A 14,833-nucleotide genomic window follows, 5' to 3' on the forward strand; every position below is an offset into this window, starting at 1 on the left:
TTTCAAATCCAGCTCAGCACGCTCAGGACATCCTGCAACATTGAGACATTGCTGCCCTTTCAGTGTGTGCTCTCAAAGATGAGGGGCCCATTTTCTTACTGTTTCCTTTTACTCAATTACTGTTCTTTCTTTTCCTTTTTTTAAAAGGTTTTATTTATTTATTATGTATCCAATATTCTGTCTGCATGTACACCTGCGGGCCAGAAGAGGGCGCCAAATCTTATCGTGGATGGTTATGAGCCACCATGTGGTTGCTGGGAATTGAACTCAGAACCTCTGGAATAACAATCAGTGCTCTTAACCTCTGAGCCATCTCTCCAGCCCTCAATTATTGTTCTTTATGATAGTGTCCATCAAATTTTTATATAGCAGGTAAGATATTTCAAGCTAGTAGTTAGTTAACTATCTTTCTTTTGTTTTGTTTTGTTTTGTTTTTTGAGACAAGATTTCTCTATAACTTTGGAGCCTGTCCTGGAACTAGCTCTGGTAGACCAGGTTGGCTTTGAACTCACAGAGATCTGCCTGCCTCTGCATCCCAAGTGCTGGGATTAAAGGCATGCCCCACCACCGCCTGGCTTTAGTTAACTATCTAACTAGGGGAATATTTCTTAAGTTCCTCTAGTTTATCTTTGAGGGAAAATCAGCTTCAAAATACAGTCATCAAATTGAATTGTTAGCCAAAGGGGCCCCCTGGGATTCCCCCAAACAACCGAGCTGTTGCCCAGACTAGGTTTCTCTCCACAAACTGACAAGGCCCCATTGCTGAAGGCAACACTGAGATATGAAGCTAGCACCTGCATGGAGTCTTCATCCCTATGTTCCAACATCTTTGTTATAGGAAAGCACTCCGCACACTATCAAAAGAGAAACATAAGCACCAAGCCAGCCCCAAACCCTCTCCCTGCAAGATATGCTAGGGCAATCACGGCACAAAGCCTATGGGAGCAACCAACCGTATCTGATCTGACTTAAGGCCCACTTCATGAGAAGGAACACGTACCGGATACTGCTTGGGTGACCAAGAACCTGAGACTAGATAGCCCAGGGACCTATGGCAAAACAATAATAATAATAAATATAAATAAAAAATGCTGGCCCTAAAAAAGAAAAGAAAATATAGTGCCTGGTTCAACCATCATTCCTCCTGCAGGAGATGGGAACAAATACAGAGACCCATAGCCAGACATTATGCAGAAAGTGAGAGTTCTTGGAACACTCAGTCCATCAAATCCCTGCCCTAAGAGCTCAGAGAACCCTGCAGAAGAGGAGGCAGAAAGAGTATAAGAACCAGAGGGGATAGAGAGCACCAGTAAAACAAGACCTTCTAAGTCAACACGAGCAAAGCTCATATGAGCTCACGGGGACTGATGCAGCGTGCACAGGGTGTGCATGGGTCTGTACCAGGTCCTCTGCCATTATATTATGGCTTCCATTTAATGACTCTATGGGGTTCCCAAGTGTGAGAAGGCGTGGGTCTCCGATTCTTGTACCTTCTCTTGGGTTCCTTTCTTTCTGTTGGATTTTCTTGTTTGGCTGTGGTGTGATAATTTTTGTTTTATCTTATTTTATTTTATTTTTTAAAAATGTAAACCTAGCCACTAGGTTAATGTTATGCCCAGATCCGCAAAGTCCCCCCAAAACCAACAAGACCAAGTTCTATATGTAAAAGCAAAGAGCCTTTATTGTGTACAAGTTTGCAAAGTCAGTCTTTCCGTGGGTCCAACATGCTGGAATAATCAGAGAGCCCCGTGCTCAGAGTTGGGTTTTTATAGTAGTAAAGGTGGGGGAGAGGGATTTCTAAGGTTCAGGATCCCTGACTGGCTGACATTTGTCTAGGGGTGTCCTGGTGAGTGTACTGGCAGGTGATCCTATCTACAAGGGTTGGAACCTAAGGCATTTCCTTTGGATGGTGTCTGGGTAATTTCAGTTTGTGGTCCTTCCTGCAGCCAGGTATTGCCTCAGGGTAATGTGCCAAGACCCAGGCCTTCATTAAGCTTATCAGTGCTACACTGGCAGGTGATAATGGCTGGGTGGCCCTTATCATGGGTGGGTCCTACAGTTAACAATGGAGTTGTCATTTATATCTCCTGGGAGAAGGCAAATCAGTTTCTTCAATAAATAACACTCCAGGGCAGATCTAATGTTCAGTGGTAGTTGACTGGTCAACAACAACAAAAAAGGGCTCTACAGGTTTTTTGTGTGCATTTTTAGTTATAATTTGGTGTTTTGTTTTTTTCTTTTTGGGTGATACTTTATTTTGTTTTCTAGGTTTTGAGTGTTTTGCTGCTGTATTGGAATTTTGGCTTTAAATTCACAACCCTGCTTCTGTCTACCTAGTGATGGAGTTACGGGGTGAGACGCCATGCCTGCTGCTCTTCAGCTTTGCTCTTTTGTAACCTGGCTTCCTGACCACTCCACAGCAGGGCAGGCATGGTATCAGGGCCTTGGAAATGACCGTCCTCGGCACCTAGGTCTTTTCCTCAGATGACTGCACTGTGCACTCTACTTCCTTCAAGCGTGAGCTCAGTTGCACCTTTTAGGTAAGGGCCCACCTGACCCATTCAGCTTAGCACTTTTTTTCCAATAAATTTGTTTTCTTATTTTACATCCTGGCAGCATTTTTCCCTCCCTCCTCTCCTCCCAGTCCCTGCCCCCCTCCCACCCTCCCTCTGTTCCCAACCCCCAATCCACTCTTGCTTAGTTTCTGTTTAGGAAAGGGCAGGTCTCCCATGAGTATCAACAGAGCATGGCATATCAAGTTGCAGTGAGACTAAACACCTCCTCATGTATTAAGGCTGGGCAAGGTGACCAACAGACTGTAAAAGAGTCAGAGACAGCCCCTGTTCCCACCATTTGGAGTTCCACAAGACCAACCTACACACTGTAACAAATATGCAGAGTGCCTAGGTCAGTCCCATGCAGGCTCCCTGATTGTTCAGTCTCTTTGAGCCCCTATGAGCCCAGCCTAGTTGATTCTGTGAGTTTTCTTGTGTCCTCGACACCTCTGGCTCTTACAATTCTTTTTCCTCTTCTGCTCTTCTGCAGGATTCCCTGAAATCCACCTAATGTTTGGCTATGTGTCTGTATCTGCATCAGTTGCTGGATGACTCTCTCTGATGACAACTGGGCTAGGCACCAACCTGGTCACAAGAGATGAGCCAATTTAGGCTATGTATCTGCCTTTGCTAGCAGTCTAAGCTGGGGTCTTCCTTGTAGGTTACTGGGAGATTCCCTTGTACCAGGTTTTTATGAAACCCCGAAATGCCCCCCCTTTCCAGGAGTCCCTTTCATTACTCCCCATGCCAACCTGATTGCTCTTGTTCAACTTGTACAGTCACTTCGGAAATCAGGGTGGCAGTTTCTAAGGAAACTGGTTATTAACCTACCACAAGACCCAGCTATAGTGCTCTTGGGTATATCCCCAAAGGATGCTCAGTCATACCACGAGGACACTTGCTCAGCTGATTCATAGCAGCTTTATTTGTAATAGCCAGAACTTTGGAAACAACCTAGATATCCTTCAGCAGAGGAATGGATAACAAAAATGTGGTACATTTATACAATGGAGTATTACTCAACTTCCAAAAACAAGGAAGTTTAAAGGCAAATGGATGGAACTAGAAAAAAAACATCCTGAGTGAGGTAACTCAGATCAAGAAAGACAAACATGGTGTATGTACTCACTCATGAGTCGATATTAGCTGTAAAACCATGCTATAATCCACAGCCCCAGAGAGGCTAGGTAGAAAGAAGGTTCATGGGGAGACACCCAGATCTCTGTGGGAAGGGGAAATTAGATATTTTGTGAGTGAACTGAGGGCAGGTGGGTATGGGAACATGACCAGCTTGGTGCTTCTTAAGCCCTTTTCTTGACTTTTTAAATTCCAGAGCATTTTTAAAAAAATATTTATTTATTTACTATGTATACAATATTCTGTGTATGCCTGCAGGCCAGAAGAAGGCACCAGACCTCATTACAGATGGTTGTGAGCCACCATGTGGTTACTGGGAATTGAACTCAGGACCTTTGGAAGAGCAAGCAGTGCTCTTAACCTCTGAGCCATCTCTCCAGCCCAATTCCAGAGCATTTTTTTATAATCACCTTTCTACGTAGTTTATCTAATTAGCTTACTTTGTGAGACTGGCTCTTGTTATGTTGTTCTGGCTGGTCTTAGATTCCTGAGACTGTCATCTTCCTGCTTCAGCCTCTTTAACAGTTGCCATCCCACCCAGCTTCAGTTCACTTATTTTAATAAGCTTCCTATTCTTCTTGTCAGAATGGAAACTGTGACAGGCACAGTATCTGGTGCACAGGAAGGTGAGTGTGTGGTGTATGTGTGTGTGTGTGTGTGGTGTGTGTGTGTGCATGTGTGTGTGTTGAATTAAAATAAAATGGAGAGCAAGAAATTAAGGAGGGCCTTAGAGAAATCTTACTTTTGCTCAAATGTAACTAAATACAGTAGATAGTAAGAAAACTCCTTATAAAATATAGATAAGCACACTTATCTTTCATTTCTTACAAACTTAATCAAGGAAGGACATCAAGGCACCTTTCTTCCCCCTCCCCTTTCTGCTGGGGACTGAACCCAGAACCTCATACATAAGCAGCAAAACACTCACCACTGAGCCATATTAAGAGGATTTACTGGATGGAGAAATCAGGGCCCTGGAAGCTTGTCTCAGTTAAGCTTCCTAATACACATACTGTTAGATGAGAGCCTCCCTCTCCTTACCTTGGAAGCTTCAAGTAGGGTGAGGCACATTTTCCAATAAGTGTTTACAAGTAGAATATATATATATAATTTATACACACACATACTCCCTCCCCTAATAATAGGGTGATGACATCTCCACAGGCGAGACCTGAGATGGAGACTGGTGTAAAGGAGGCAAAAATAGCAGATCACAGGGGATTCAGAAAGGAAGATCTAGGCAGACCACAGGATTCAGAAAGGAAGATCTAGGCAGATCACAGGGGATTCAGAAAGGAAGATCTAGGCAGACCACAGGATTCAGAAAGGAAGATCTAGGCAGATCACAGGAGATTCAGAAAGGAAGATGTCTTCCTAAGGCCTGGGTAGGTGGCATGGTCCTGGGGTTAAAGGCACATTGTGGTAGAAAGACCCCTGCATGTAGAAAGGACAGAATTTTCTCTGGCACCAACAATGATGAAGCTTACTGAATCAAATCATCGTGAATCTAGGGAAAGGAAGGAGCTTTAATATGAAAATCTCTTCTAGTTTTTTGCTCGTTGGCAGCTTATCATTCTCTTTCAGTCTCTTCAGCTCTCGGCTGAGTTAGTACCTTGGGTAGGAGAAGAAGGAAGATTTGGCAGAACAAGGATAGTGACCCCAGGGATCTGGGGTCATGTGCTGTGAGTTGGCCTCAGGAGGTGGATGAGCTTCCGGCAATGTCTGGCAGAGGCAGGCCTGGCGCTGCTGTTCGGCAGTAACTGATTCCCCAAAGAAAGCAAGGCTAACTTCTCACTGGCACCCAGGGACACCAGCACCTATGGAATAGGAAATAAATGGCAGAATATGATGTAAGGGTGAAAAATGGTGGTGTTGGCACATTCTTGGCAACAAAAGCCAAGAAAAGAGAAATGGGCCTTTGGGGGATTCAGGATAGACTGATCGAGACAAGAAATCTCGCGAGCTATGAATCAATAAGACCCAGGTATTTATTTCCACTCTCTTTGGTATTGAGCATAAAATCAACACACCAAGGGATCCGGTCACTTGTCGCCAGTAAGAGGTTAAGGAAAGCAGCAGTGACTGACAGGCGGGTCTGCTTCCCAGCGGGTCTCTCATTTCCAACCAAGCATCCCTTTCATTGTTTCCCTAGATGGACTGTGGGAACTCATTTAGTGCCAGCACCACCCTGTCCAATGCCGTCACTCAAATGCTACCACACTGACATACTCCACTCTGTGATCTCTCAGATGCAACTCCCCCTGGGAGTTTTAGAGACTCAATATCAAGCAGAGGAAGCAAAATAAGATAGTACTTGATGAGTATAGGCTCTAGACCCAAACTTATGAGCTCAAAAGCCCAGTCTCAACGGGTAGCATTGTAACCTTGACAAGTCACTAAATTATTTATGCTTCGGTTTCCTCGCTTACAAAATCATGGTAATAATAGCTTAAACCAGGTAATAAAGGTAAAATGCCTAGCACAGTACAAAAACAGTTGGCATCTTCATGGTTTTCTCCCATCTCCCTCCTGTTTTGTGTCTGGAAGAGATAAGCTACGATTCTTGGGATCTCAGGTATGTCCTAGCTCTGTGGAGCCTTCCATTTCTCCTTCCCTTCTCCAGGGTGGGAGAGAGCAAATGGGAAACCCATCTCCAACAGACTGTCTTTGAGTTTCTTACACCCAGACAGGGACATAGTTTGTACTTCTAGGCTTCCTAGGTCTTCACAAATTACACTAGAGAAATGCTGTGAACTGCAGGGGCCTCAGGGCTCATAAATCCCCTGGCTTTACCTGATGAATACAGGGCTCTTGTCGGAGGCTCCGAAGGGCAATGAGGGCGGCCTCCTTGACAGTTGGCTGAGGATCTCCACATGCCATTTCTAGGAGCCGCTGGGGTACTTGGCACTGTAATAGCTCTGCTCCCAATCCTTCAGGTCCCAGATTGCCCAGAGCCAAAGCGGCATTGCGCCGGATACCGTCCTGAGGATCTTCAAGCAGCTGGGTCATACTGGGCACTGCAGCTGCCAGGGCAGGTCCCAAGGGACCAGCCTGGTAGGCTGCATTGCCCACAGCAAAGCTGGCACTGCGCCGCACAGCAGGGTCCTTGTCTCCCAGCCCTAGCAGCAGAAGGGTGAGCAGGCCAGCCTGGCTCTGCAGTGCCCCACGTAGGGCCATGCTGTGTTGTAGTAAGTGTCCCAGAAGCCCATAAGCACGGACCCGCACAGTGTTCTCTGAGTGGCCCAGGAGGCTCCGCAATGGCCGATAGGATTCGTCAGAGCCAGACAGGAGCTCTTGGATGAAGGACAAGTGGCTGGGGGACAGCACCCGGGCTGTGTGGGTCAGCAGGGACAGAAGGTCGGAGATCATAGGAGGCTGGTCACTCAGCAGGACAACAGAGAGGAATGAGACGATGGTTCTGGGGGAGGTAGTCACTGTGTCCACAAACTGCTTGAGAGACGTGGGATCCATGAGGGCCAGGCGTGTAAGGAGACCAATGGGTAGTTCGGCTTGTAACAATGGAAGGTGGTGGCAGCAGACCTGGAGAAAGGAGAGTTCAGGTAAAGGGGTTCAGGAGAGGGAAAGGTACACTGCAATGGGGAAGGCAAAGCCCGAAGCTGGGCAAGAGAAATGCCAAGTCAAGGAGAGAAACATTCTTGGAGGCAGAGCAGAGCCCCATAGACAATGCAGGAAACTCATGTGAAGCTCAAGAGCAGGGCCTTTCTACACACTTGCACCTGGCTCTGCAAGGGCACAGTTGCTGCCTCCAAATATCCACGGCATATTGTCAAAGAGTTCCAAGGCAGTAATTCCTGACCAAGGAGCCGAGCTACAGTGCCTGGCCTCCCTAGTGAGTTCCAATAGAACCAGACAAGAGACCAGTGGACAGAGGAGACCCTAGCTCAGCTTCAGGTGCATGTCTGTTTGGGTCTGAGTGCTGCCTCCACTCCAGCACTTTGGTCAAGCTGATGCCCTCCTCTGTGAGGGCCTCGGAGAGCCCTGCAGCTATTGGGATACAAGTCAGAGGATACAACATTGGCCATCTTCCTTTCCCACCATCACACCGGGATCACCTCTCCAAGTACCTGAAGCAGGTAGACGGCAACTTCTGAGTCCCTGAAGTCAGCCAAGATGCTTACAAGGAGGTCAGCATCCACATCCAGGGCAAAAGGGAAGCAGAGCAGCTGGCACACGGAGAGTACCACAACAGGGAGAAACTTGGGTCCCTGAGGCCTAGGAAGGGAGCAAAACAAGCTTACTCTTTGACGCTTCCCTCCCTCACTTCAAGTTTTCTCTCCCAATCTCAGCAACTCCTTGGGTTTCCAGCCTAATCCTTACCCCACTTCTAGTAATATAAATCAAGCTGTCAGCTACTTCTCTCCTGCCCCCACCTTCACTCCCTGTTGGCTCGACTTTGAGTCTCCTGTTTCTAATTCAGACTCACGCTTGACTCAGGTGATGCAAGAAGCTGGGAGAAAGCAGGTGCTTCAGGGTCACCATGAGGATACTTCCATGCTGGGACAGGTGGCTCAGGCATAACTGGGGCTCCTGGGTGAAGATGGCCATGGCAAGGCTCAGCAAGGCGGCTGTGCCTGAAAACAACAGAGAATGCACACCCAGTGAAGCCAGCACGATGACCAGATGCCAAGGATCCCAGGACTTACCTGGTCCTTTCTGTTCCCTATTGGTAAGCAAGTCCATTATAGACTCTACCACCCTCTCTGCACTCAGGAGGAGCAATTATCTGTGGGCTAACCCAGCTCTAAGCTGCCTCCTTCTGAAATGGGACCTCTACAAATGGAGCTATGATAAGAGAAAGACACCTTGGGGTGAAATCAGTGTCCAGTCGGGCTCCAGGCTGGGTGGACTTGACAGTGACAGGTCGTCTTCCTGTGCAGTCACCTCCTCAGGTAGCCGCAGGGCCATGGAAAAGCGGTGCCACAGAATGGTCCACACCTCGGAAGCAGCCACATCCCTGATCAGGCCAGGCTTCCCCTGTTAGAGAGGAGGGTATGCACAAGTCAGGGATCCAGATTCCCTTTGTCATTTCTGTCCTTAACCATACAGGGAAATAGAGTCACTGAAATCACTCCTTCTGACTTCCTAGCTAATATTTCTGTACTTTCCTTTCCCATTTCCCCTTATCTTTCCTCCTTTTCTCCCTCCCTTCTTCCTTTCCTTCATTTTAGAAAATAGCATCTAATGTATTCAGGCTGCCCTCAAACTTGTGATCCTCCTGCCTCAGGCTCTCAAACCCTAGGATGGTAAATCCACCACCACACCCAATTTATGTCCCTTTCCTATTATAATCTAACCCAATCTCTCAACCTCTGTATGTACCTATGGAAAACCAGGAAAAATTATCCTGTTCAGATCAGCTCATGTCAAGGCCAAGTTGTGTACAAGGCTTATTAAATTTTTTTTGGTATGTTGAGACAGGAGCTTATGTACCTCAGGCTAGTTCAAACTCACTATGTGGCCAAGGTTGGCCCGGAACTCCTTGATCTTCCTACCTCTTAGTGAAGAAATTTCATCTAAACAACAATAATAAAAATCCATGAACCCAAATCCTAAATCCAGACCCCAGAGAAGCTCTTTTCTCCCTGGGTCCCCGGGGGAGTGCAGTTGAACAGCTCACTTCAGGGTTCCTGCTGAGGGTGGGCGTGAGGTTCAGGCTAGTAAGGTAAGGCTAACAGCAGCGTGAGGACAGGCAAGCATGGGCCGCTTCCTCATTTTATCTGCCAGTGGCTCAGAAATATGCCCAGTCCCTCTCTCTGCTGCTCCCCAGCTCACAGCACACCTGTACCTGGGTAAGGAGCTGAAGCAGAAGAATGAGGAGGCCATCGTAGAAGCCACAGCTGCACGGTGGAGTCAGCCGGACCTGTTGGAGAGAGGCAAGAGGAACATAGTCAAGAGGGAGGAGGTAGCTCCCCAAACCAGGCTCCCAGCACCTTAGCCGGGCAGGCTGGGACAAGTTTTGGATTTAGGAGTTTTGGTTCTTTACTATTCTTCCATCATGTTCCTAAAGACAGACAGTCTAGTAGGAGAAGCTTTTGGGTCCAAAACCAATTCTAGTTTAGGAAGATGTTTGCTAAACAAGAAGTTGGCTACACAGATGAATGTGCCATCAGTGCCTCCTAGAGGCAGGAGACATTTTAAAGGCAGGGCTGGACATTTACCAAGGTTGTGTCAGGCCCGGGTTCACTCTCTAGCACTGCAAACTAAGGAGATAAATGTAAAGACAGAAAAGGGAGGGTGTCTTTAGAAAGGCAGGCTATCCTAAGAAGTGCAGATCACAGCATACAGGAAAGCTGGTAGGCCTACAAGTTCATACTCAATTCAGGAAACAAATGGAACCCTTTATAGTCCACTGGCCTCAGACAGGCTGTGACAGTCTAGAGCAGGGGTTCTCAACCCCCCTTCCACTGCGATCCTTTAACACAGTTCCTCACATTGTGCTGACCCCCAACCATAAAATTATTTCATTGCTACTTCATAACTGCAATTTTGCTACTGTTGTGAATCATAATGTAAATATCTGATATGCGCCCCTCAAAGGGGTTGCAATCCACAGGTTGAGAAGCACTGGTCTACAGCTGAACTGTTTCCTATAAGCAGTGGGAAGCCAATGAAGATTTACACAGTATGACCTACGCTCCACATCAGCACTAGTTGTAATACCGCATCCACTGTTTTTCTATCAGAATTTAGAATAGTACAAGCACTCAACATACAATTCTATGTTCAAAAAGCATTGCATTAATGGGAGGCCATATTTTTCCTTTAAAATGCTCTCTCTGGTGGCCGTGAAGAGAACAAACAATAGAGGAGGAATCCTTGAGTAGCCAAGAGACCAGGACACACAAGACACAAATAAACCCAAGCAGGTCGGTGATGGTGCCACAGAGCGGCAAAACAGAGTCACCTCTAAGGTGGAATACAGGGCCTGAGGAACTGTCTGAACAGGATCAGGGGAAGAGGAACTGGGTGAATGTTACTGTTTTAGCTAGTGAAACAATCTCTCTGAAGGTCAGCTTTCTCAAGGACAAGCAGGCAACTTTTACAACATCTGTTGTGTCTAAGCTTCCAAGTGTGTTTGTGGGAGATGTGATATGTTACAAAGTCAAGAAATTCTACATATATAAGAATGACAATTATATGACTATGAAGTCTATCCTTTTTCCAAAATGAAGGAATTAAGAGTTCCAAATTTATGTGTGTTGGGAGGGATTACTTTTGCCAGGCAGTGATGGTGCACACCTTTAGTTCCAGTACTCAGGAAGCAGAGGCAGGTAGATCTCAGTGAGTTCATAGCCAGTCTGGTCTACAAATTAAGTTCCAGAACAGCTAGGACTACACACACACACACACACACACACACACACACACACACACACACACAAAGCCAGCGGTGGTGGCACACGCCTTTAATCTCAGCACTTGGGAGGCAGAGGCAGGTGAATTCCCTGTGAGTACGAGGCCAGCCTGGTCTACCAGAGCAAGTTCCAGAACAGCTAGGAATGTTGCACAGGGAAAACAAAACAAACAAAAAGAGTTCCAAAGGGCCTGAAAAGGAAAAGGAAAAAAAGCAAATCAGGAGGCTACATAATGGCCTGGGTTCCTAAAGAACACACAGGGTATCACCCACTTCTCCATGCTTATTCAGGAGAAAAAGCAGAAAAAACAGAGTGAGGAGGGATAAGGTTAAAGCATAAGGAAGGACTTCAGACTCCTGGAGGGGACTGAAGCAGGCAGGGGACCCTCTTACCTCAGATAACTGGTGGGGGGGACCCTCTCATCTCAGATAACGGACAGAGAGAAACCTCTCGCCTCAGGTAACTGGACAAGGGGAAGCTCTCGCCTCAGGTAACTGGGCAGGGGAAGCTCTCGCCTCAGATAACGGGACAGGGGAAGCTCTCGCCTCAGGTAACTGGACAGGGAAAGCTCTCGCCTCAGGTAACTGGACAGGGGAAGCTCTCGCCTCAGGTAACTGGGCAGCTTCCTTTCTTTCCCTCCCTGCCTCCATCTTTGAAGAGGCCCTGATCAGCCCTGGTTTAGAGCAACCCACTGTCTGGTGGCAAAGGAGAGGAAGAGGGGCTTCTTTTCTTCTTCTCCTTCTCTTTCTTTTTTCAAGACAGGGCCTCCTTGTAGCTTTGGAGCCTGTCCTGAAACTAGCTCTGTAGACCAGACTGGCCTCAAACTCACAGAGATCTGCCTGCCTCTGCCTCCCAAGTGCTGGGATTAAAGGTGGGAGCCACCACCGCCTGGCTAAAGAGGGGCTTACTGGATCTGGTCTTTCCCCAGGAGGGCTGTCCTGGTGTTGGGCTCACAGGAGCCACATCTGGCCCTCCCCAGTACCTCACCTCTGCAGGGGCAGACAAGGCGTGTGCAGCTGCTGCCATCCATTCCTGGGGCTGGAGGTCAAAGGTCACGCCCTGCTGACCAAGCTGTCCTAAAAGACAGGCTGCTGCATTCTGTGGGAAGGGTAGAGGAAAAGGAGGGCCATATGAATCTGAATGGTGTTCAGGACATGACAGATGCTTGCAGAAACAGCTGCAAATAGGACAAAGGCCATCTGCTCCCAAGGGGGTCAGAGGAAGGGGTGGAAGGCGAGGGGAGAAGGGCGAAAGCTCACCACGAGAGAGACGACGTGTGAGCGGGTAAAGAGAGCGGCGACCTCACTGCCTAGCTTCTCCATCCTAGAATAGACAGAGACCATGGAGGGTTACAGTGGGCTGGTCAGCGTCCCCCCTCGCCCTGTACTGCACTCTCCACCCACGCTGCATCTACCCCTGAGGCCCAGAGGTGATGAGAACCAGGCCTGTTCTTTGTTCTCTCTGTCTCAGTGCCTTCTAGGAAAAAGCTAGAGGGTGCCCTTCTTACCTAGTGTCAGGGATAGCTCCGAGGGAAGGAGACTTTAGTGGAGAGACCTGACTTTATGACTCACCCAGAAGGCAGATCTTGGAGCCGGAAGACAAGAAGGGACAGGAGATAGAGTGCCACCTCAGTGGACTCTTCCCAATCTGCTACTTGTACCTACAAAGGAAACCTGAGCTATCAGAACAACTTCTGGGAGAGAAGGAGCGCATGAGGTGCCCAGCCGCGTAGGTGCCGCTGGCTCACCTTGCCCTGGACCAGCATCAACAGCGACTCCAAGGCCAGGGGCTCTTGCCCCAGAATACGGCACAGACGCTCACTGATGTAGCAGCAGGAGTAGAGAACCTAGGGAAGATGGAAGGAGCCTATCAGTGGACAGAACAGCCCTGCGTCCTACAGTGGAAGGCTCGGCTGAAAAGCAGGCAAGCCTCTCAGTAGAGCTGGTGTCCACACGTGGGGGTTGTGACAATTTTGACAGTAGTAAGAAGGGCCTAAGTGAAGCACACCTGGGTGTTTCTGTGAGGGCCTTTCCAACGCGTGGAAAAACTGTCCTGAATGTGCATATGGCAGCATCCCACAGGCTGGGGCCTGGACGGAATCAAAGGGAAAGAAAAACCAGATGCCGCTGCACCATACCTATCCTTTCTCTCTGCTTCCTGGGTGCCATCATGGGATGCTCTTTTCAACCACCCTCCCCATGGAACGTTTCTCCTCGAGAGTTCTGGCTGACTCAGAACTCACTGTGTAGACCAGGCTGGCAGGCTGGTCTCTGACTCACAGAGATCAGCCTCCCCCTGCCTCCTGAGTGCTGGGATTGAAGGCCAGCATCGCCATGCCTGGCCACAGATCATCTCTTCTCTCTCTCTCTCTCTCTCTCTCTCTCTCTCTCTCTCTCTCTCTCTCTCTCTCTCCTTCCCTCCCTTCTTCTTTCCTCCTCTCCCTCCCTTTCCTGGGAGTTAAAAGAAATCCCAGGCATTGAGTGCTGTGGGAAGGAAGTACCTTGAGAAGGTGGAGGCATAGGATATGATGCCGCAGACCAGAGACAAGGGCTGGCCTCAGTTGGCTGCTGTCTTCAGTCAGCTGATTGGCCAAATGCCATGAGACCTATGGAGACAAACTCGGCTCAATCCCATCTCCCTTATTCTACCTCCATTCCTTGCACATCTTCAATTGGCCAGAAATCTCAGACTCTTGCTGGCCCCTCTTAGGTTCACTAGAACCCTCATGCCCAGTCTCCATGGCCAGTGGAGAACTGGATCCTACCCAAGTTTGGTCTTGATGTAGGCAGGCCTAAAGGGAAGGGCAATTTGTGTGACCCCTTACCCTGGAGAAACATAATGACTTCCAATTGGCTGCCCTATCACCTGGGCAGTTACTGCTGAGCCAGGTAGCCAATGTATGGAATTCTAGTCATTTTACTATTATTATTTTTTATTGTTTTTATTGAGCTGTATCTTTTTCTCTGCTTCCCTCCCTTCCCTTCTCCTCCCATTCTACCCCCTCCCATGGCTCCCATGCTCCCAATTTACTCAGGAGAGCTTGTCTTTTTCTACTTTTCATGTAGATTGGATCCATGTGTGTCTCTCTTAGGGTCTTTTTTGTTGTCTATGTTCTCTGGGGTTGTGAATTGTAGGCTGGTTTTTCTCTGCTTTATGTCTCGAAGCCACTTATGAGTGAGTACATATGATATTTGTCTTTCTGGGTCTGGGTCACCTCTCTCGAATTCTAGTCATCTACAGCAAATAAGTGGCCCAGACCAGCAGGAGAGAGTCTGTTTTTGGAAATCCTGAGTAAGGAGAAGGCCAAGGCTTATTTTTTCTGTTTCTCAGCAGCAGCAAGCATGGCCAGACTCCCTGGTTCCCAAGTTGCAGAGAAGAAAGCAAGAATTTGGGTCTCAGACCTGCTCCTTGGCATCCCAACAGCTTGGCAGCCCCACAGGAGCGGTACACATGGCCGCCAGGGCGGAAGAGATGGCTCCGGGTATATCTTCACACTGCTCCCGCAGTGGCTGGCTCACTTGTGGGGCTCCTACAGAGAACGGAAAGGCACACTGGTAAGTCTGGCTGTTTCTCACAGGTTCCCCAAGTCAACCTTTTAGGATTTTTTTGTTTTGTTTTTCTTTGCTTTTTTGCATTTTTGAGACAGGGTCTTATTATGTCCCAGTCTAGTGCAGGAGGTCCTTCTGTTTATGTGTTGCTTTCATTGGTTAATCAATAAAGAAACTGCTTGGCCTGATAGGGCAGAACTTAGGTAGGTGTAGAAGA

General features: G+C 48.0%; 1 protein-coding gene across 2 annotated transcripts in view; it reads right to left on the minus strand.

The window, feature by feature from the left end:
- Positions 1-3,461: 3,461 nt before the first annotated feature.
- Positions 3,462-14,833, minus strand: part of Stk36 (serine/threonine kinase 36) — a 31,534-nt gene continuing 20,162 nt past the window's right edge. For both annotated transcript variants that reach the window (XM_038339967.1, XM_038339966.1), the window contains exons 16-27: positions 14,470-14,597; positions 13,569-13,673; positions 12,816-12,914; positions 12,640-12,728; positions 12,328-12,391; positions 12,056-12,166; positions 9,499-9,573; positions 8,516-8,687; positions 8,137-8,284; positions 7,778-7,925; positions 6,486-7,232; positions 3,462-5,509 (exon numbers count right to left, since the gene is read on the minus strand). In XM_038339967.1, coding sequence (XP_038195895.1) covers positions 5,366-5,509; positions 6,486-7,232; positions 7,778-7,925; positions 8,137-8,284; positions 8,516-8,687; positions 9,499-9,573; positions 12,056-12,166; positions 12,328-12,391; positions 12,640-12,728; positions 12,816-12,914; positions 13,569-13,673; positions 14,470-14,597 — 2,030 coding nt within the window. In that variant the 3' untranslated portion in view covers positions 3,462-5,365. The remainder of the gene's footprint in view (positions 5,510-6,485; positions 7,233-7,777; positions 7,926-8,136; positions 8,285-8,515; positions 8,688-9,498; positions 9,574-12,055; positions 12,167-12,327; positions 12,392-12,639; positions 12,729-12,815; positions 12,915-13,568; positions 13,674-14,469; positions 14,598-14,833) is intronic.

The sequence above is a fragment of the Arvicola amphibius genome, chromosome 8 (genome assembly GCF_903992535.2).
Source record: "Arvicola amphibius chromosome 8, mArvAmp1.2, whole genome shotgun sequence".
In the NCBI taxonomy this organism is placed as follows: Eukaryota; Metazoa; Chordata; class Mammalia; order Rodentia; family Cricetidae; genus Arvicola; species Arvicola amphibius.